The 21,720-nt window shown below is 42.7% G+C and overlaps 1 protein-coding gene across 1 annotated transcript in view; it reads right to left on the bottom strand.

Annotated features, from left to right (window-relative positions):
• The window catches only part of CHD6 (chromodomain helicase DNA binding protein 6), a 155,956-nt gene that overhangs the window by 30,175 nt on the left and 104,061 nt on the right, over positions 1 to 21,720 (bottom strand). The window contains exons 18-26 of the mRNA XM_012652065.1: positions 20,267 to 20,446; positions 18,956 to 19,066; positions 17,045 to 17,247; positions 16,135 to 16,334; positions 15,301 to 15,460; positions 12,985 to 13,074; positions 12,183 to 12,286; positions 6,314 to 6,443; positions 3,738 to 3,798 (exon numbers count right to left, since the gene is read on the bottom strand). Coding sequence (XP_012507519.1) covers positions 3,738 to 3,798; positions 6,314 to 6,443; positions 12,183 to 12,286; positions 12,985 to 13,074; positions 15,301 to 15,460; positions 16,135 to 16,334; positions 17,045 to 17,247; positions 18,956 to 19,066; positions 20,267 to 20,446 — 1,239 coding nt within the window. The remainder of the gene's footprint in view (positions 1 to 3,737; positions 3,799 to 6,313; positions 6,444 to 12,182; positions 12,287 to 12,984; positions 13,075 to 15,300; positions 15,461 to 16,134; positions 16,335 to 17,044; positions 17,248 to 18,955; positions 19,067 to 20,266; positions 20,447 to 21,720) is intronic.

The following is a 21,720-nucleotide window of genomic DNA, read 5'->3' as shown; positions in this document are numbered from 1 at the left end:
TTCTAAGTACAACTGAAACCCCTGAATATTAAATATAAAACAACATAAGAAAACTCTGAGAGGTGAAGAAAAGAAAGCAGGACAAATTAGAGACATCGGGATGCAAGGAACAACACGGTGCTGAGTTCCCTGGCTTTTCGTTTTGTTTATTCTAGATTTAGAGGTAAGAAGGCAGCTACCTGGAAATGCCAAAGGGTGCAGACAAAAAAAGCCCCAGTAAAAGCCTGTTTTCTCTAGCAAAGGGCCAGGAAAGGGGCAGGTTAGGAACACAGAAAATAGTAAGGCAATAACTGCTATACTCTAGACCAACAATACAGAAAAGTCTGTGGCTTACTCAACTCATGCCAGCAAAGGCTGAGTGGGAGCTGGAGCCTAGACTTCTACCTTCTCGAGGTGGTAACAGAGTACCCCATTCCTCTGTGGGGTGGTATCAGAAAAAGCTAAGTAGGGAGCCAGAACTTTCATTTCCGACAGATAGTAATGAGGTCCCCTCCATTCCCAGCCATGTTGTCAGCAAAGACCAAGTTGAACTGAACTTCCATCTCTGACCAACAGTGATGAGAAACATCTCCTTCAGGTGTTACAGGAGCAGACTGGGAACATGAATTTATGCTCCCTCCTCACAGAAACAAGGCGGCCCTCTGATCCCTGTTCCCTGCCAAAAGAGGTGTCAGAAGAAGTCAGCTAAAACAAGGTTTAATAAGAACCAGTCTCACAATATAATACCCAAAATGTCCAGATTTCAATCAAAAATTACTTATACCAAGAACCAGGAAGATCTCAAACTGAATGAAAAAAGATAAAAGATGCCAATGCTGACATGACAGATCTTAGAATTACCTGATCTAAGAATTTAAAGCAGTCATCAATGGACCATTTTGAACATGCTTGCCACAAATGGAAAAAATGAAAATCTCAGCAAAGAAACAGAGATCCAAAGAAGAACCAAAGGGTAATTTTAGATTTGAAAAATACAGTAAGCTGGAAAAAAACAAAAACCAAAAACCCTCAACAGAGCCAGCACAGTGGCTCATGCCTATAATCCTAACACTTTAGAAAACCAAAGTGGAAGGATTCCTTGAGGTCAGGTATTCAAGACCAGTGTGCACTACATAGCAAGAAGCTGTCTCTATAAAAAATTAAAACGAACAGCTGGCATGGTGGTGAGCATCTGTATTCCCAGCTACTTGGGAGGCTGAGGCAGGAGAATTGCTTGAGCCAGGAGTTTGAGGTTGCAGTGAGCTATCATAACAACATACTCTAGCTTGGGCAATAGAGTGATACCATGCTTCCCTTCTACCCACCCCCTCCCCCCAAAATTCTATCCCAAATGTTTCTTACTAAAAAAAAAAAAACAAAAACAAACAAAAAAAACCCTCAATGGACAGGCTGAACAACAGAATGGAGGTGGAAAATAATCAATGATCTTGAAGACAGAATAATAGAAAGTACTCAATGTGACTAATACACACAGAAATAGATTGGAAAAAAAATTGAACAGAGCCTCAGAGACCTGGGACTACAACAAAAAATTTAATATTCATTTCATCTGTATCCTGGAAGGGGAGGAGCAAGAGGGTGGTGCAGAAAAAGGACTTAAGAAATAATGACTGAAAATGCCCCCAATTTAGCAAAAGACATAAACCTACAGATTCAAGAAGCTAAGTGAACTCCAAACAGGATAAACTCAAAGAAATCTAAACACACAAAAAAATCTGAAAACTAAAGACAAAGAAAAAATCTTGAAGGCAGCGAGAGAGAAAAGGCACCTTACCTATAGGGGAAAAACAACATGAATGACAGTGGATTTCTCACCAGAAACCATGGAGACCAGAAGGAAGTGTCACATTTTTCAAGAGCTGAAAGAAAAAGAACCATCAACCCAGAATCCTATGTCTGGTGAAAATACACTTCAGGGATGAAGGGGATATTAAGACATTCTCAGATGAAGAAAAACTATGAGAACTGTCACCACCAGATCTACCTAAAGGGATGACAAAAAAAAAAGGATGACTAAAAGAATTTCTCTAAACTGAAAGAAAACAATAAAAGAAGAAACCCTGGAACAACAGGAAGAAGAAAGAACATGATAAACAAAAATATGGGTAAATACAGCAGACTTTCCTTCTCCTCTTGAGTTTTCTGAATTATACTTGACAGTTGAAGCAAAAATTAACATTATCTGATATGGTTCTAAATATATGTAGAATAAATATTTAAGAAAATTATAAGCAGAGGAGGCTAAAAGAACAAAAATGGAATTAAGGTTTGTACACTTTACTGGAGCTGGTGAAATAATGCTACTAGTGGACTGTGATACTTTACGTATGTAACGAAATACCTAGAACCACTAAAAAGCATAAAAAACAAGATAGATAACAGATGAAAATCTTCAGTATCTATAGCTAGAAAGAGTTCTCAGACTTGACACCACACGCATGATCCATAACAGCAGAAGTTTGTAAGTGGGACTTCACAACACCAGAATCTTTTGCTCTCTGAAAGACAATGTGAATGGGATAAAAAGACAAACCACACGGTGGGAGACAATATTTGCAAACCACGTATCTGACAAAAGATGAGTATTTGGATTATACAAAGAAGTCTAAAAACATCAGCAGTAAAACAAACAATGACATTGGAATATGGGCAAAGGACATAAACATTTCACTGAAGAGGATATACGGATAGCAATTAAGCACACAAAGACATCCGACATTACTAGCCATCAGGGAAATGCAAATTAAAACCACAATGAGGTATTACCACACACCTACCAGAATGGCTCAGGTGAGTAAGAGTGACAACACCAAATGGTGGTAAGGATGGAGGACACAGAGAAAGCAGACCACTCATACATTGCTAGTGGGAATGTAAAATGGTACAGCCACTCTGGAAAACAGTTTGGCAGTTTCTTAAAAAATGAAATATGTAACTACCATATGATCTAGTAATTACAGTTCTGGGCATTTATCCCAGAGAAATGAAAGTGTACTTTCACACAAAAATCTATATACAAATGTTTGTTACAGAGGACTTATTCTCAATAGCCCCAAACTGGAAACAACCCAGATGCCCTTCAGTGGATGAATGGTTAAACAAATTGTGGTTAATCCATCCCAAGGAATACTACTCAGCAATAAGAAGGAATGGACTACTGATACAGACAACAACCTGAATGAATCCCCAGGGAATCATGCTGAGTGAAAAAAGCCAATCTCCAAAGGTTATGTACTGTATGATTACATTTACAGAACATTCTTAAAATGACAAAATTATAAAAAAATGAAGAACAGATTAGCAGTTGTCAGGAATTAAAAAACGGGTAAAGGCAGAAGGAAGTGGTTATGGCTATTAGACAGTGACATGACGGATCTTTGTGCTCATGAAAATATCCTGTATTTTGACTCCATCAACGTTAGTACCTGGTTGTGATACTGTACTATAATTTTGCAAGATGTCACTATGGGCGTGTGGGAACTGGATAAAGATACATGTGATCTCTCTGTATTATATTTTACAACTGTATCTGAAATCCAGTTTTCTCAAAATTAAAAGTTGAATTAGAATAAAAATGCAATGCAGTCTGTATGTTTGAAATTTTCATAATAAAATGCTGGGGAAAATGCAATACAACTGCTGCAAAGCAATCAAGTTCCCCAAGACCACTACCAAGATGGGGGGATTTCTCTCTTGCTATGAAAGACTGTGTGGTAAATACAGTGCATGTGACTTACCGTTTGTTTATGGAGACCATCTAATTTGTCTTCAGCATTGTCTTCTTTATCTGTGTTGCCTCTAAATAAAAGTAAAAAAACAAAGCATTACATACCACCCAAGAGTTACAGTAGCACCCCCACACCCCGACCCATGGTTTTGCTTTCCTCAGTTTCGGTTACCCTGGTCAACCATGGCCCAAAAACATTAAGAAATTCTGGAAGAGAGAGAGAGAGACCATATTCACACAAATTTTACTACAATATATTGTTACAACTTTCTATTTTATTATTAGCTACCACTGTTAATCTCTTACTGTGCCTAATTTATAAGGGTTTGGTACTATCTCAGGTTTCAAGTATACCCTGGGGGTCTTGGAATGTATTCCCTACAGATAAATAGGGACTACTGAGTCAGCTCTGTGTATCTGTCGGGGTACTGGTTCTAGAACTCCCGAGGACACCAATATCAGCAGATGCTCAGGTCCGTTAGTCGGCCTTCCATATCTGAGGGTTCTGCATCTTTGGATATAGGCAGCCAATAGTAAGTAGATCCCTTCCACTATAGGCACTCAAAATCTTCGTTTTTCCCACCCTTCTGGGAAAATTCAAGAGACAATGAGAATGAGAGAAACTATCACCAAACAGTGTCATTCCTTCTACGGGCAAGGACCTATACTCAACTGAGACTGCAGGATGAGGTTGCAACCTCATGACCTGCTCAGGCAAGTTCAGAATCTGGCTACTGTAAGAAAAAAGGTAATTACTGCCCATTAAGAGTTATCTGAATATGTGGCTATGATGAAAGGACAGACTCTTTTTTTTTTTGTGAGGTGGAGTCTCTCTGTCACCAGGGCTAGAGTACCGTGGTGTCAGCCTAGCTCACAGCAACCACAAATTCCTGGGCTTGAGCAATTCTCCTGCCTTAGACTCCTGAGCAGCTGGGACTATAGGTGCACGCCACCATGCCTGGCTAATTTTTCTATTTTTACTAGAGACGGGGTCTCACTCTTGCTCAGCTGGTCTTGAACTCCTGACTTCAAGCGATCCTCCACCCTCAGCCTTCCAGAGTGCTAGGATTACAGGCGTGAGCTACCGTGCCGGCCAAAAGGACAGACTCTTGAGAGTGAAGGCTTCACAAATCACAGGCCTGATGTCCCAACCCCCAGACCACAGTAGGATGAGTCTTCCCATATAATCACTTAAATTTGGTAAAAATCACTTCCTTTAAAGGGAACTCCTCTGCCACTGCTGAGAAGGAAGGGCATTTTGCCCTCATTACCGTCAGACCCTTATAGCTCCCTGTCTTCTCTCTTGTGAGCTTAAGTACTGCTGATACCTATCAGTTTTTCATGATTCCTTTTAAAATTGACTTTGAGGCTGGGTGTGGTGGCTCACGCCTATAATCCTAGCATTCTGGGAGGCTGAGGCAGGAGCATTGCTTGAGCCCAGGAGTTTGAAGACTGCAATGACCTATGATGACAACACTGCACTCTAACCTGGCCAACAGAGCAAGACTCTGTCTCAAAAAACTGACTTTGAAATATTCTTGTCCCAAATATTCCTGTCCTTGCTGTTCAAGTCCCAGACGCAGGAAAATTTTCTACCCTCATTGTTTAATCATAGAAAGAAAGCCAACCCACAAAAATATAAGCTTTATGCCACATTCAGGTACCTCATCCAGGGAGTGTTTTCCCTGAACCATTGAATCTAACATTAGGATCACCAGTCATTTGGGCCTTTGTTAACATCTTCCAGAATGCATCTTTATTATCTGTCTACAGGAAAGACCTTTGGGGCAGCTAAAGTGTTCATCAGGGGTTAAGGACAGATGGAAAATGCATTTCACACTTTTCTTAGCCTGAGCGGATGGTTAGTAGGGTCTCCTGTCTGTGCCACCCTCTTAGGCCTGGCCACAATGCAAAACCGTATCTGCTACTTTTGGAGAGAAGATCAAACTAAAAGCTTACCAAATATAAGCTTAAGACATAAATGCTGTTTTAAAAAATATATACATATTTTGGAGAACTATACTTTTTAGCTGTTAATTTAGCTTTCCTGTGTATTTATACATTTTTGGGTTATGCCACTAAATAAAACTTAGGCAAAGGGGATGCTTCTATACTTTTTGGTACATAATCCATGGACAGGCTGAAATGCCGTGGCTGTCAAGTAGTGGCCCCTAAATCCACCTTACTCATGGACCGTGAAATCCTTAAATAATACTGGAATTTCATCTGATGAAATTCAGAGTCAGGAAGCATGAACTTGAGTCTGAATTCTTCCCTGAGACTCCTCTGACCAAAGACGACACAGGCCTGGTTAAAAAGTTGGGCAGGACGGTGAGCAGCCTGAGGAACTCATGAAGCACAGGAAGTGGTATTTGGTTCAAAGTGCTTAGAAGTCAAAGAACAGGTCTGAGGCACAGTAAAGTATAACCGAAGTAGCAATTTTGGAAGGCGGTGGCAGTGTGGCAAGGTTTAAGGGAGATGACACACATTAAGGAAGAGATATGAAGAGTGCTGAATGTATGTGAAAGGGGTCACAGATCAGTGGCAAGGCATCTCACATCAGGGTTGGCCCACATGGCTTCTTACCTTTCAGGAATGTCCGAGGTCCCATCTGTAACACCCTGTTCTGCAGAAAGGGACTTCTCATCTGGCATCCCGACTTTTTCCAGGAAGCAAAGTGCTGGGTCTGCTCGCATGGCATTATACCTCTCATAACCTGATCAAAAGTAGTGAGAAATGTCAGCCATCATGTCAGAACTCACGACATCTGGCTCGGGCCCTAGACACTCATTTTGTTTCTCTTATTAAGTAAAGAAAAAAATAAATAAAACAAATACAAACAAAAAAAATACTTTAAGATTAACCAGCTCCCATACATAAGATTTCCTATCAGAGAAAAATCCTGGAGCTAGATAGAGCAGACCACTTTTGAGTAGTGTTTGACCAAAAAATGAAAGCTTATGTAAATATTCTGTGTCTGTGAAAAGATACAAGGTAGAGATAATACAAATCTCACCTGTTTGCTGCTTTCCAACAGCAAAGGGAATCAGACAAGTTGATTTTGCAACTTCTTCCCCTACCTGAGCCCCCCTACCTCTGGACACCTTGTTATGTTTTGAATGGGCCTTTTTCTTATAGTTCAGTTTATCCCATGCGTTACAAAGGAAAGCTGAACAAAATGGTGGATGCCAGGGCTTAAATATGGACTTACTATCTCTGTAGTCACAAACTCAGTAGGGAATCCTAATCCACACAGGCCAGGGCCATGGATCTGCTATTTACCACATCCCAAAGTCAATAACATAGAGAGCACCTGACCCAATAAAGGGACCTCAAAATGGAGGCAAAACAATGAAAAAAATGTCACTTTCAATTGGAAAAAGTCCATGCATGAAAATTTGTTATTATTTTTGAACTTAATGTAATCTTACAATGAGACAGGATTCGGCCACGTGAAAGACTGGAATCCACCATCATTGGGGAACTCCTTCACGATCATCAAAACCCTTACAGTGTTGTCCCTAGCAAACAATCTCAATCTAGAGAAGGACCCCATCACAGGTGATGGAAGAGCTGAACATAAAAGAGAACTGTTAGGTCTGTTCCTGGTGGGAACTCGAAAAGTATGTACGGGACAGAAGGTGGTTAATGGAAAATCGAGGTTTGTGAATCAATAGCCCCAGGGGTCTAGAGAGTCCCCGGAGGTTGTAAATCTAACAGACAGCTGCAGCCAGCATTCCTATCCCCCCTGATAAGGACAGAACTACCCTCGTCCCTTATCTCTACAGGATGAGACTGACCCAGGGGTCCCAGAAATTGGTTGTTTGAAAACAAAATTTTTTTATCGCAGCGGCTATTCTGGCCCAGGTACTCACTCCCTGCTAAGAAACTCTCTATAAAATCCAAGGCTTTCCCCTCCCTCAGTGTGGATGCTCTTTGGCCTCCACCCATCTGCACCCAGATGCCCAAAATAAACAGCATTTTGCTACACACGAGGCTTTGTGTGTGTCTCTCTCTCTTGGCTCTGGACCTAACAAGAACCAGCCTGGCTGTTAAAAACAAACCTGATTTTACTTTCTTGGGTCTTTCATTTCTATCTTGCATCTTATTTTCATATCACTGTTGATGCAGTCTTATCCTTCATGCTGTAGGGAGTACCTGGTACTTTTTCTCTAAGGAGCTGTGTGTGGGGTACTCCATCTTTTAATCCATAGTGACTCTCCTGCCATCTTCACAACAGATGCTGCCCACATGAGGCATATGGCATGAGAAACCACAGTGCCTTAGGTTCTTTATTCATTTATTCCTTAGGGCAATTACTTGATTACTCTAAGTCTCTCTTATGAGATTGTGCATTCCCTAGGAACAGAACCTGTGTCTATTTTTGCTCATCATTACACAGTCAGTACCTAGCAAAGGGCCTGACACTGTATATACTCAACAACAGTTGATTGGATGAGTAGGTTTTGCCCACATTCTCTCTTCTGATTATCACTGTGGGAAGAACTTCTTTTACCCTCTCCCAAGGTTCCTGCCTCAGCTCACATCAAAACAAATTTCTCTAATATTCCTGTTGTTTTAAGGAGATCCCTGCCATTGTTTCTTATCTGCTCCTACTTGTGAAAAGATGGGTAATTTCTGATAGGTAAGATGGTAAAAGTCTCCCTTTACTATTGAGGGAGGTTAACTGTTTGGGATTCTTCATGTGCCTGCTCACAGAGTAGAAACTTTCTCTTGTCATGTGTGGATTTGAAGTCTAGAGACAGATTCTGCATTTCTATTAGCAGAATTAGCTATGAAGGTGGAGGCAAGGAAGAGTGAATGATTCATTTCCCTTAAAAACCCCAACAACTGTCCTGAAAAGAAAACAGTAGGAGCTGTAATAGCAACACAAAGACATAAACAGCAACGTGACAGGCCTTGAGGGGTGTGGGCTGCCTGCCTCTTTTCACTTAGCCTATAAACTCCTAAGAATAGGAACAGAAATACTAAAATCCCTGTCTGGAAAAATACATCATGAACCCAGCTTGATGTGGAGGGGCAATAGTCACCCAACGCAACTGAGAGCTGTCAAAAGCATCACTCAGGTCTCCCACTTAGGTCTCCCACAGGGGCCTTCTTGTTGCAGGCTCAATCCCCAACCAATGACTCAGCCAATGCTAATGGGGTCAGCTTGGAGATGGAACTATGGCTATATTCTTCTCATTTAACAGGACTGTAGCACGCTATGTCTGGGTGGACTAAAAGATTCACCAAACCTTAGTCAGTGAACAGCTGCGTGTTTCTTAACAAAGGAAATGATTGCAGTACTACAGCTCATACTTTAACCAAGGCATGGAGGAAAGGCAGAGAGGGCTTCTTGATACACCATCTCTGAAGAATGAACACCAGATTGGCTTTTTGAAAATGGCTGAATATCACATCTCCACCAGCTGCTAGGTACCTGGGAATCTGACTGTCACTGGGTAACACGAGTTGTGTGGGTTGATTACGATGCGGTGAGGGCTAAGGTTACCTAGGGGTGTCAGGTGCTACCCAGATGAGGACAGGGCTAAGCCCATGCTTGTGGAATGTCTGATGGGCAGCACCCAGCCAGGGGCAGGGTCTGATTTGGACTCTAGAAGGTGTCAAGAATGATGGGTCCATAAGGCATCTGACCAACCTACTCTAGGCTGACTCCAGTGTAACCATCCACCTGAAGTGATCTGGTCCTATCCAGAGTCTCCATGTATGGCTTAAGATCAGTCCCCCCGTACTGAGTACCCAGGTTTGCCTTTTCCCATCTTTATAGCATATCTGCCAAATGCATCCTGTACCATAAGGGTGCACTTTAGGTATTATACAAATCACCTTCCTGGCACCTGTCCTTCAGCCCTAACTTTAAATAGCACCTTCACCTCAATGGGCAATCTGTGAGAATCTGAATGGAATGGGTGATGCATTATCTTAAGGTCTCACAAGTGTACTCAGGAAACACAAATTAACTTATCTTCCCAAAAACTGCTCCATAGAGCAGAAAAATTTTAGGTTTGGGAGTGACCTTATGCATCATCTGGGTTGACTCTGCTGTTTACAATATGAGACTAAGAGATCAAATGATTAACCCCAATACTCTAAACCTTAATTAGGAATTAGGAAACTAGTAGGTAAAGTGCCAATATCAACTTGCCTTTTCTAGGGGAGAAAGAGTCTTAGGCATCCTTAGATTCTTGTCCTTTTTTACATATTCTGAGGCTGCGTCATTCACCAGTGGATTGTTACATCTTCCTGGTGAATTACACCTATCATCACTGTGTAACAATCCTCTTTCTCCCAAAGTATGCTTTTTGCCTTAAAGAGTTTTTGTGTGATATTGATTTTGCCATACCAGGTTGCTATTGTATGTGCCAGGCACGTCTTGTTTTACCCTTGGATGTCAACTTCAACTTTTTCTTCCATGTGTCATCTTCTCTTTCATGTCTCCATCTCCTTATCTCTAGGGGATATGTTCCTCCAGCTTTGCTTTTCTGGGCCAGAGAGCTTTTACTTGCTCCCATTTCCTGGAAGGGCAACCCTTCCAAGGCCGTGTTTCCTATCTATGCATGGGCATTAAAGACTCAGTCCCTCTGGTCCACTGTCATATTAGCCCCCAAGCTTTCAGCTCTGGCTTTAAGTGACCTCTGCATTTGGGGGTTTTCCCTTATTTCTTTCAAGTCCAAATTTACCCCAACTTCCTGTATGTCTGTGGTAGGTGTGTTGGGGTGGGAGAGGAAGGAGAGGAAGCTTGTAAATTCTGTCTGCCACACTGCTGGGACTTTAGGTGTCCTCGTTTTACATCACCTTGTCACCATAGATTTGGCAATCTGTCCTAAAACTACCACTAAAATGAGACCCAGGGTCACTAGGCTTTTCCACACATACAAAGTTCAGATGCTCTGGAATCTGGCTGGCTACCTCTAGCAGCCTGTTGTCTTCTGGGTTCTTTCCAAAATTAGGTTAAACCAAGTCTAGGTTGCACTGTGGTACCTTGTGATTAACAGAGAGAAAACATATATCTTCCCACTTTGGAACTGAGTTCTAGCCCTGCACTGTCCAACAAAGAAGCCACTAGCCACATGTGGCTATTTAAATTTAAATTAATTAAAATTACATAAAATTAAAAATAGTTGCTTAGTTATACCAGTCACATTTCAAATGCTCGATAGCCACACATGGCTAGTGGTTTACACAGTGGACAGCGCAGAATCAGGGCATTTGCATCACTGCATGTAGTTCTACTGGATAGCACTGCTCTAGCTTAACCCTGGCGGTTTGACAGACAGTTCTCAGCAGCACTGCACCTCCTGAAGCCTGCATTCTTAACACCAGAATCCAAGTTTTGAGGGGATTCCAAATTAAAACAGGTATAGGCATGGTTGTTACTTAAATGTAGCTGGTTAGCCTGTAAAAGTTGAAGAATTCTCTTATAAAGTAGATATTAGAAAGTTAACAACATTCCAGAGGTAGAATAATATGGGGGAGTAGAATAGCACCAAGCACCTATTACGTACCAAGCACTGTCCTAGGTGGTCTTATTTAATCTTCAAATAACCCTCCAGGGAGGGTGTTTTGATACTACCCCCTCCCCCACTGTACAGGTGAGGAAACAGACCAGAGAAGCTATGACTTGCCAACTCTGTGGCAGAGTTGACAGCTAAAGGCAGGTTTACCTAACTCTTTCCACTTTAAACCCTGCTCCCCAGTTTAAAATTTCTGTTGATTCACCTGGCAGGGAAGGTGTGTATCAGGCATACTATGGGCGACTATCACTTTCATCATTCATTTTAACAGTTGGCAGTTGGATGAAAGCAAGGACAGGTGCTTAAAACAGTGAGAGAAGTGAAGGGCCACTTACTTCAATTTTTCCAAGCTATTCAAAAACCTCTCTTAGTCCTCTTTAGTCTCCTGGTTACCACATTAAAAAAAAAAGTTTGTCCATGCCATTTTCTATGCTTAGATTTTTAAGCCAATGGGGCAAAGGATACACACCAGGAATATGCTGATTATCTAGAAAAACTTTGGAATTCCACATACATATGAAATACATTTGAAATGCTAAAACTTAGCATTTCCCACCATTTATTTATTCCTTTACTCAAGAAACACTGGGTGCCTACTATGTGCCATACACTACAGCAGACACTGGGACTCTAAGAGTTAATGAGAGGCAGTCCCAGCCCCGACAATGGGGGACAGGCAAGTGAGGCAGGTACACACCAAACAAGTTCTTAATAAAATATTCACAGTATTACCATGAGCCACATATTCATCTGGTCGAAATTCCCAGAAGAATCTACCATCTAAGAAGGATGTGTAGCAGGACTATGGAGTTTTGCAGGAATATGCCAAGCTTATTCAGAGTGCCTTGGGGGGGTGGTCATCTTTTGGGGAGGGGGGTACTGATCCAGAAGGGAAAACATTCACCGAAAATACACACCATGCTTGAACACGCCAATGAGAAGAGACTTATCAGCCTCAGCATCCCACCAATCCACTGGGATTTCCATGTAGTCGATGTCAGGCAGAGGCACATCCAGCTCCCTATGGAAGGAAGGGCATAGACTCAGAGTTCCTTCAACACAGACACAAAACAATGCAAAAGCTACTGGCCTAGCCCTGGTATTAAGTCACATTCCTAGTTGCATGCTGAGATGTTGAAGTAACAACAAACAGATAGTTCAGAAGGCTGTGGGTGAATGTTTCTCAACCAGGGCTTTGCATGAGAACCACTTCAGGAGTGATTTAAGCATATGCACTTGATTTCCAGGCTCCACCTTAGACTGATTGACACGGAGTCTTGAAGCACCGCTTGTAGAATCCAGTGCCAGATGGTCTAGGGTGGGGCCTTGGGATCTATATGTATAAAGTAGTTCTGTTTTGCATCTTCAGTTGAGAACCACAACAAAAGCTATCAATATATTGGTCATCTGAAGGCAGAACTTCCCCAAGAGACTGAATCATACATAGATGACTGAAGGCCTAAAATAGCACCCACATCATCTTGGCTCAATATGTAGCCTAAACACACAGGAATCTGAAGCACTATTTGAGAACAAGATGGTCTGCACTGGTACAATTGGGAAATAAAGAGGGCCTTGCCTGAGTGACCATCTGGGTAACTGGTCCTGGGCAAGGCGGGAACATGGGCCTCTTGAAGCATAGGGAAGTTTAGCCAGCTGCTTGAACAGGCACTTTATGTTAATTCTTTACCATTGAGAGGTAAGGCTGATTTGCTTTACCTGGCAGGAGTTCCTTCAAATGCTTTCTCAGCTGCTTCCCCCAGTATTTCAGCTTTCAGGTAGTACAGCATCCGGACTCGCAAAAGTACCCTATGAAAGGCGAACACATTAATGTGAACAAATTAAAACTCATGAACTTAGTGACATAAAGTAATACATAAGAAAGCAGGCTGGGTGCAGTGGCTCACTCCTGTAATCCTAGCACTCTGGGAGGCCGAGGCGGGAGGATAGCTCGAGGTTAGGAGTTCAAGACCAGCCTGAACAAGAGTGAGACCCCATCTCTACTAAAAATAGAAAGAAATTATCTGGACATCTAAAAATATATAGAAAAAATTAGCCAGGCATGCTCATGCATACCTGTAGTCCCAGCTACTTGGGAGGCGGAGGCACAAGGACTGCTTAAGCCCAGGAATTTGAGGTTGCTGTGAGCTAGGCTGACGCCATGGCACTCTAGCCCAGGCAACAGAGCAAGACTCTGTCTCCAAAAAAAAAAAAAAAAAAAAAAAGAAAGCAACAGAACTTTTAAGATTGGAAAGAACCATTCGTTACATCTTTGGTATACCACTTCTTACCTCAGCTGTCAATCAACTCAAACAATTTTGAGGTTTTTTGTTTTTTTTTTTTCCCAGCCCAGAGAATTAAGAACTCTCTAAGAATTTACAACCATTGCTGATACTTAAACCTAGCTGATATGACAGCCTCCTTAGTAAAAACTGGAACAGAATGTCACAGTCCTGCCTGTTGAGATCTAGTGCAATCAGAGGAAGGCTTTCCTGACGATGTCAAATAGGGGAAGCTGTTTCCATTTCTCTAAAAAAAAAGCAGATGTGTTGGTGTTTGGCAGTATCTGTAGCATGAAAGAATACAATTTAAAGCCAATAGTATTCACTTATCCTTTACGTGGGAAGCAAATCAATTCAGAGGACAGATGGACAACTCCTCAGTCACCTCCTCCCAGATGGTGTCTGAACTCAAAGGGAAGTACAGCTGGCGCAGGTTTGCGGCATCCCTGGTTTAGCCAAACAAAACAACCCACTAATATTTTGGGTGGTGGTTATCTCTTTTTCTGTCTTTCTCTTAAAGGCACTTTATTGATGTAAAATATACTTTCGCAAAGTGCACACTGCATAAATGTACAGCTTGATGAATTTCCACAAATGGAACACACATGCGTATCCAGCATCTAGATCAGGAAGCAGAACTCTTCCCCTAAGTCCCCCTGGTATTCTCTTCCAGTCACTACTCACCCCAATAGATAACCACTATCCCGACTTCTTTTAGCTTGGATTTGAAGCAGTGCTTTTTACTTTTTAAAAAATTCTTTTGATGACAAAAGTCATGTCTCTAAATAATATCCTACTAATAATAACCAACACTTTGAGTGCTTACTACTATCTCCAAAGAGCTTGTACTTTTGTGTATAGTAATTTTTATTACAGTACTGAGCATGAGACCTATCTTCAAGTATTTGGAGTGATCAAGGGAAGGGATTAGATTTTATCTGTAGAAGAACAAAAACCACGACCCACCAACTACAGAATCATTAAGCTGACATTACAGTGAGGCAAGAAAAACCAAGCAAAACCTCTTAAGGTAATAAACTCTTAATAACCAGGTATCCAAACAGAGGCCCTGACATTTACTACAGGAATGCTGGAGAGATAACTCTTGCATGACCTAGAGCTGGATTAGATGATTTCTAAGGATCAAATACACTGTACAGTGATGCAAATATCTATGTGCAAACTTGTCATTGTTTTGTGGCTGAGTGCCCTAACTTCCCAGGTCTAAACTACACAAGAACAGTTTGATTTTCAATCACCTTTATTTTTTGCTGCCTTCCCTACCCTCAACCCAGCTGTTAGCCTACAGATAGAAAGAGCACTATCTCAAACACATGCCCATCAAATAGCTGGAGGCCATGGATAGCAACGGCAAATTGGAAGAGGAAGCAACTTGGCACAGGGACTGAGAGTAGTGGCCACTGAGGTCAGTGTTCTGCCCTTGTTAATGTGACCTCAGGGCAGAGGGTACCTTGACTGGCTTTTGAGAGTTAGATGAGAAAAACTCTCAGGGGCACACAATACATGGAGAGAGGCATGGTTTTGTGGGAGAGAAGAGATACTGTTAAAGGAGTCAGAGGAGCTTTAACATGGTTTTCTGAACCAGTTTAGACCAAAGATCACATATCCTGTCTTTCTAGACCTTGCATAGTAAGTAGTACAGGAGCATGAAGTGGTCTCCCTGGGGGTTTCCCGGGAGTCAGGACAGGTCTGAGGAGGGCTGCCACCAGGGGATGGGACAGGGCACACTCACTTGTTGCAGTGTTGTTTAAGATGTTTCTTGTAGCCATCATCATGTAGGACCACCTCGGGGTTGCAGGTGGCCAGCCAGTCCGCATTCTTCAGCTCTGGGAGTAGCAGCTGGTTCTTTGTCTTCTTCCCCTTCCTCCCTCTGGGGACTGGGGCAGACAACCCTGAAACAGAAACAGTGTAGGGCAAGTGGGTGAGCCAAGGGGGCTTAAGCATGGGTGTAAGAACAGAGCTGGGTGGGCCCTGGATGAGAGAACCACTCCTCAACACACAGGCAGTGATGGTGGTGAGGCGATGTGCCTAGTCGCCTACTTATGCAACCTTGGGACCATTTGATCAGTCAGTAAGGCTCATTCAGTACCCTGTGAAGAATAAGAAAGGTGTAACCCAACCTGTGCCCTTTGGGAACTTTATATCCTAGAGGGGGAAAAGGAACACTTGACCTGAAACTTGAATGAGAGCTTTGGCCAAGCATAGGGAAGGGGAAGTACAGACAGAGGTGGAATAAGAACAGAATAGTGAAATGCAAAATGCAAGTCACAGAGCACAGGTGTGAGTCCCCAATCCAGGGGAGCAGCCCAGTGAGACTCAGATTAGTGGGCAGGACTGGCTTGGGACTCTTCAAGAAGGCCCAACTGTACTTAAATAAAACATCACAGACAACACTGGATGATTCTCAGGGAGAACTGAAAGCATCACCATCCTTTCCTCAGGTAACATTCTGAAACAGATCTGAGAAAGAAAAGTCCCTAAAGCACAGCAATATGACCCCTCGAAGGAAGAGGGAATGAAGGTGCGGGGAGCTGTGCATCTCAGGCACGGCCCTGCCACCTCTCACCTGAGTGGTTCTGGAGGGTCTGGGCCTGCCCATCTTTGGTAGGTGTAATCAATTCCCAGATGAAACTCTTGATCTTCTCATCCCCCTTATAATGCTTGACACAGTACACCAGCAGGGCACGGCAAATCATCTCCATGTCCTTCTCGTTCAGATGCCACTTGAATCGGCCATGAGTCAGGATGTCCTTCCACCGGCCCCAGCTGACAGTGGCAATACAGAAGGGCGTTCGTTGGAGGGAGGAAGGGCCCTGCATGTACCCACCCGACAGCAGGCAAACCAGAGCCCAGAGTACTTCTCATTCTCAGCTGAGTCTATTGGGTCTATTAATCACCCTGAGGCCTTTGTCCCAAAAGTCCTCTGAGGACTGCATGACTGTAGCACATCAAATGTCACTAAGGTGACCTGGACATTGGACACTGAGAGCTTCATATGGCCACTGGAATGTTAAGAAGGGAGGGACCAAAATACTGGGAGCGGGGAATAAATTCTGAATTAAAACAGAGTCCAGCTGCAGTATTTAAAAGCAATGGTGAACTCATAGAAGCTGAACCTTCTGTTTCTACCAAAGCCAGAGCCCCATACAAATCATACCTTGACTGTTATATTTGTTGCACTGACTCCTTACATATTCTTAGGGGGAAAAGGCAGGAGATCAGTACCAGGCAGCAAATGAGAGATTTGTTGTGACAAGCATAGGAGAAAATCACAGCATGTCTATACCATGGCTGCAGAGCATATCAAGACCAAGGGGGATTCTGGACAGAAAAGACAGTTCTCTCTTGCTCCAACAGACCCCCATCAGTCCCGTAATTCCAGAGCTAACTGGAAAGACACCCTGGGCCAATCTGAGGGATTGAAAAGCAGAGGGGGGTAAAAAACAACAACAAAACCAAGCAGAGCCAATACCCACCCAAAGATAAGCAGGTTCTTCTCTACCCGGAAGCACTCGGCTCGGAGGTAGCGCCTGGCTTTGTCATTGAGGCGCCTGGACCTCGTGGGCCTTTCATCTGAGTCACTGTCTAACTCTGAAAATTCCATGAGCTCATCTTCCTCAAATGAGTTGTAGTGTTTGGTCTGCTTTCTCACACGAGGCCGGTCGATCACTAAGCTTTCCTAGAAATGGAGAGGATTGTTGGGAGAAAGTCCTCTTCTCTTTGCTCCCATCAGAGTACACAAACATATCCTGCTGCCGTTCCTCAGGACATATTTGGGAAAGAGCCACGCCCTTGTCTCATCTTCTAGCAGGAAAGGCTCTTCCCCTGCACACCTGCTGTCTCCGTGACCACAGGACAAGCAGAGGGGATTCTCTGGGACTTGCTCAAGTTGGCGTGTTCCCTGGCTCCCAGTGCTGTCTGCTGTTTCTGCAGTCATTCTACCAGGGGCACAGGCAGGCAAGGCGCCCCAGTGCCCAGAGCGGCAGTCTGCTCTTGCCAGGAAAGACTGGAGTGGCGAGCCCCAGCTGTTCTGCTCAGCACGCAGAGTAGTCTGAGCTCTGGAGGCAGGACATGCTAGAGAATTCCATCTGCTCAGCAACTTTCTGAAGACAAACGCATATTCTGGCTGCTTCTATTATCTCTCTTCCACTGATACTGATCTAACTAACCTTTTTGTCTTTTGCCAAAAATACAATCCCCAGCTCAGTAAACTCGCTCATTCTGGTGGCACCCCTGGGCACACCCATCACATGTTCTCTAGTCTCCTTTGCTTCCTGCTCCTCACTCCTTCCCCCTCACCTCTTCCCAAAGCCAGGCTAAACTCTGAACCCTCCTCTACATAGGCCAGATAACACATTTCCGGTGTCATCCCTGCTTTGATCACAGTGCTTCCTACCTTGGAAGGCTCTGACTGCTTCTGACTGCCAACTTCCCCTTCTCACCCCCACTGTCCTGCATACATGGTAACTTCTTGATCGTGACACTGTGAGAAACACTTAAGACAGGTTACTAAAGGAGACTGCAGAAACTTCTGAAAAGAAGAAAAACAGCATTTCTATTTGGAGAAAAGAGGTTGGATTAAGCAACTCCTGGCAATCCTACAGAAGAAATGTACTGGTCACTGCACTAGCCAGCTATAAGCAGGGATTGTCTCCTGGGTTTGTGGGTCCATTAGAGTTCAACACTAACCTGAGAAGATGGGTAGGAAGGGATATGCACTCATCCTGAAGTTAGTTGATGGGTGAGAGATGGAGGAAGGGAAATTAACACTTGAGGGGTGCCTCACAGTGAGCGGGGCACTGGTGCCAGTTATATTCACAAACGTTACCTCACGACCCTGTGGTGTGGGCTTCACCACCTCCTTTTATTACTTGTCTCAGCGAGGTCAAGTACCTTCCTCAAAGGCATACTCTGGTTTCATCCCAAAGCCCATTCTTTTCCTCACGTACAGAAATAGGAAAACTTGAGACACTGAAAGAATGGAGGTAAAGCTAACAAACTTTTGTTTGCATGCTTTTTTTCCTCTTTCTATTATTTATCAGAGGTGAAGTTTCTTTCATAGCAAGTGTTGAAATAGTGGTAAAATAGTCACATGTCAGGGATGGAATATTGGCTGAACTTGACTTGTTTGGCCAGTTCCAGTTCTCATTGCCCTCGTCTGATTTCCTGAGTGCACAACAGACTGAATGTCCCATTAGTTCATTTTAAAATTACAAAAGTTAACATTTATCAAGTATTGTCTATGTGCCAGGCATGCTCTAAGTACATTACAAATATCATGTCATCTAAGAACCATGACTCAGGAGTAAATCATGACTTGAGCTGTGTAGGAATTTATGGTCGTATAAGACACCAGTGAAATGTTCAGTGGAATTCTTAAGCTGTACCTTTTCGTTCTTTGCTTCAGTGTCTAGTTCAGCTATTTTAGCCCATTTCTGCCAAAAGTTAGGATCATCTAAGGAGATATCTGTTCTGTTTCCTGAAGCCACAAAGCTAGCCTGTGAAGAAAACAAGAGTCAATAAAATGCATTGAACACAGTGCAAACTAAAAAACCACTTGTGTTATTTCAGATGCACCAGAAACTTAAGTATATTATCTATCTGCATTTAAAACCGAACCCCCAACAGAGCTTATACAATGAATGTGAAAATCTCAAAGCTATTCTTTTTTTCTTTTAAAGATATGGTGATAAAAATACAATTTCAACCTGTGGGATCATTATTTGGAACTTAAACTTGCAAGTACGAAGGCAAATCCTGGAAGACAATGGCAATGTGCTACTTGGTGTCTATGAAAGGGTTAATTCTTCTAACTTTTCTAGGATTGGCACAGTGGCTCACACCTGTAATCCTAGCACTTTGGGAAGCTGAGACAGGAGGATCGCTTGAGCCCAGGAGTTTGAGCCTGCAGTGAGCTATCATGACGCCACTGCACTCTAGCCCAGGCAACAGAGCGAGACCCTATCTCCAAAATAAAAAACCCAATTTTTCTTTCAGTTCAACAGTTACCAAATGTCTGCTACATAAAGGGTACCTGGCTGGGCAATATGAGGTATAAAGCCAAGTCAAATGATAGATCAACCATATATTCTCCTCTTTCAGTACAACGCAGACTGTCATATTGAAAAAGTCCTACAGGAGTCACCAAACAGGAGATTTAATCAAACAGGTCACAAACCTCACACAGGAATCAGCAAAGCTTGTGGCCAGGGAAACCTGAGAGTGATCTATAAGTTCTAAATCCAGTGACCTGAACAGCAGAGGAAACAGGCAACTAGACTAGAAGCTGGGAATCTGATGGAAAATCTCTTTTGTATGAAATGAACAAAATATTGCTTAAGTGTGGCAAATGTAGTGTTCACTGGAGGTTCTACTCTGACAGTGATCAAGGAGTGCTCTAAACGGGAGTCAGGATGATCATTCAAAGGTTTCAGAGCAAACTACAAAGTAAATTGTCTATCCTACCTGCTAGAGACCAGCTCTCAATGTCTAAGAGTGGTGTTTTCTTCCTATAGCCCCTCACTATTAAGACTTCCTCTAAGGACCTGCATCAGAGAGTCACATAGACTAGATGAGCAGCCAGACCATTTTTCGAGGGTTTGCATTCAGAGAAACAGAAGCCTGCTAATGAGGGTCAGAGAATAAACAATTTTCCTTTCCCTCCTACCCTCAATGACTCTGGAGAGAAGGTCCTGTACCTTGGCAAAAGTGGACCCTTTCCCCTCGGACTGGATGGTGATGGTGTGGGTTCTCCTCTGCAGAATCTGGTCTATGTCTTCTTCACAGAACTTGGAGCCTTCATCTTCTTCATCCATTAAGGCTCCATAAGCACCTTTCCGAAGCAAGTCCTCCACCTCCATTTTTGAGAGCTGCTGTACCTGGACAGGTCACCAAAGGCTACTCACAAAGTGGAAAATGTACAGGAGAAAAATGGCCTCAAATCTGGCCTTTTTGATTCAGTACAAAATTTTTCCACTAACTGAACATGTTATAAGAACAAAGGACATGGGCACAAACTTCAGAAAATGAAAACCCAGACAAAGGTACTCTGGGGGTGGGCAGGCAGGCAGACAATCCTCTATAGGGAGCTCTGGAATAAAGCCCGGCACATGATCCAAGGGCCCTAGCATTCTGCAGGATGTTAGTTATTATTGAATGTCATACACCATTAAAGAGGCTATTTCTGACATCTTTTTTAATATTTTAGTTTGAGCCTGTACCTTTAAAAACCTCCAGATGTACCAAATGAGCTGAAGAATAATGATTTATTCATTATTAAATAAATACATACATTAGCATTGGAAGTTTCATTACTTCTTAACTTAAAAAAAAAAAAAAAGGATCCTGTGCCAAGTGTGATCTTCTCAAGTCTTGATGAAAACAGGAAATGGGGTTCAAAATACCCTTTCCTGGTTGTAATTAAGAATCTGGTTCTCTTTATATCAATCAGAAGAGGGAATTCCGTGACTCCCGGCATGGGTAACTTGAAGTTTTATACTTAGCAACATATACATAGCTAAGAAGATACAGAACATCTGGACTAAAGATGACTCATTTAGAAGGTTTTAATTCCCAATCATTGATGCCCTGAGCCCAGACATTAAGGATTCTACTTTGTTTGTCTATACTTTGAGACAATTTAAGAATCTTAGCTGCAATTTTTATGCCTCCCTAGGGAGAAAAAGATGTTAACTGTCATATTTCAAGCTGCTAATTTATTCATTCATTTATTCACTGATCATTATGCACTGAACATCTTTAACAAGCTGAGCACTGTCAGGGGCCAGAGGGGACACAGATAACATTGGTCCCATTATACCCTCAAAGCTAGAAGTCTGGAGTATGAGATAAGGCATAGTAACAAATACATATTTACACAGTTAAGAGTGTTAAGATATACTGGCTTCCAATGGGCCCAGTTAAAAACTCTGTTTACTGAAATGTTATACCATGCTGGGCAATCCTACCACATAACTGCTCCCACATATTTCCTTTATCCATCTAGAAAATGCCGAGACTTGACCCTGAACATCCCCTACTGTAGGGAATTATCCAATAACTATGTGTGGGCTGACTCAATATAGTGCAAATGAACCCCGAACCAGCTGTAGGAGAGGCCTGAACTGTGACGAATGCTCCTTAAGGCTCCAGA

The sequence above is a fragment of the Propithecus coquereli genome, unplaced genomic scaffold (assembly GCF_000956105.1).
Source record: "Propithecus coquereli isolate 6110/MARCELLA unplaced genomic scaffold, Pcoq_1.0 Scaffold378, whole genome shotgun sequence".
In the NCBI taxonomy this organism is placed as follows: Eukaryota; Metazoa; Chordata; class Mammalia; order Primates; family Indriidae; genus Propithecus; species Propithecus coquereli.
This window is presented reverse-complemented; position numbering and strand designations above follow the sequence as displayed.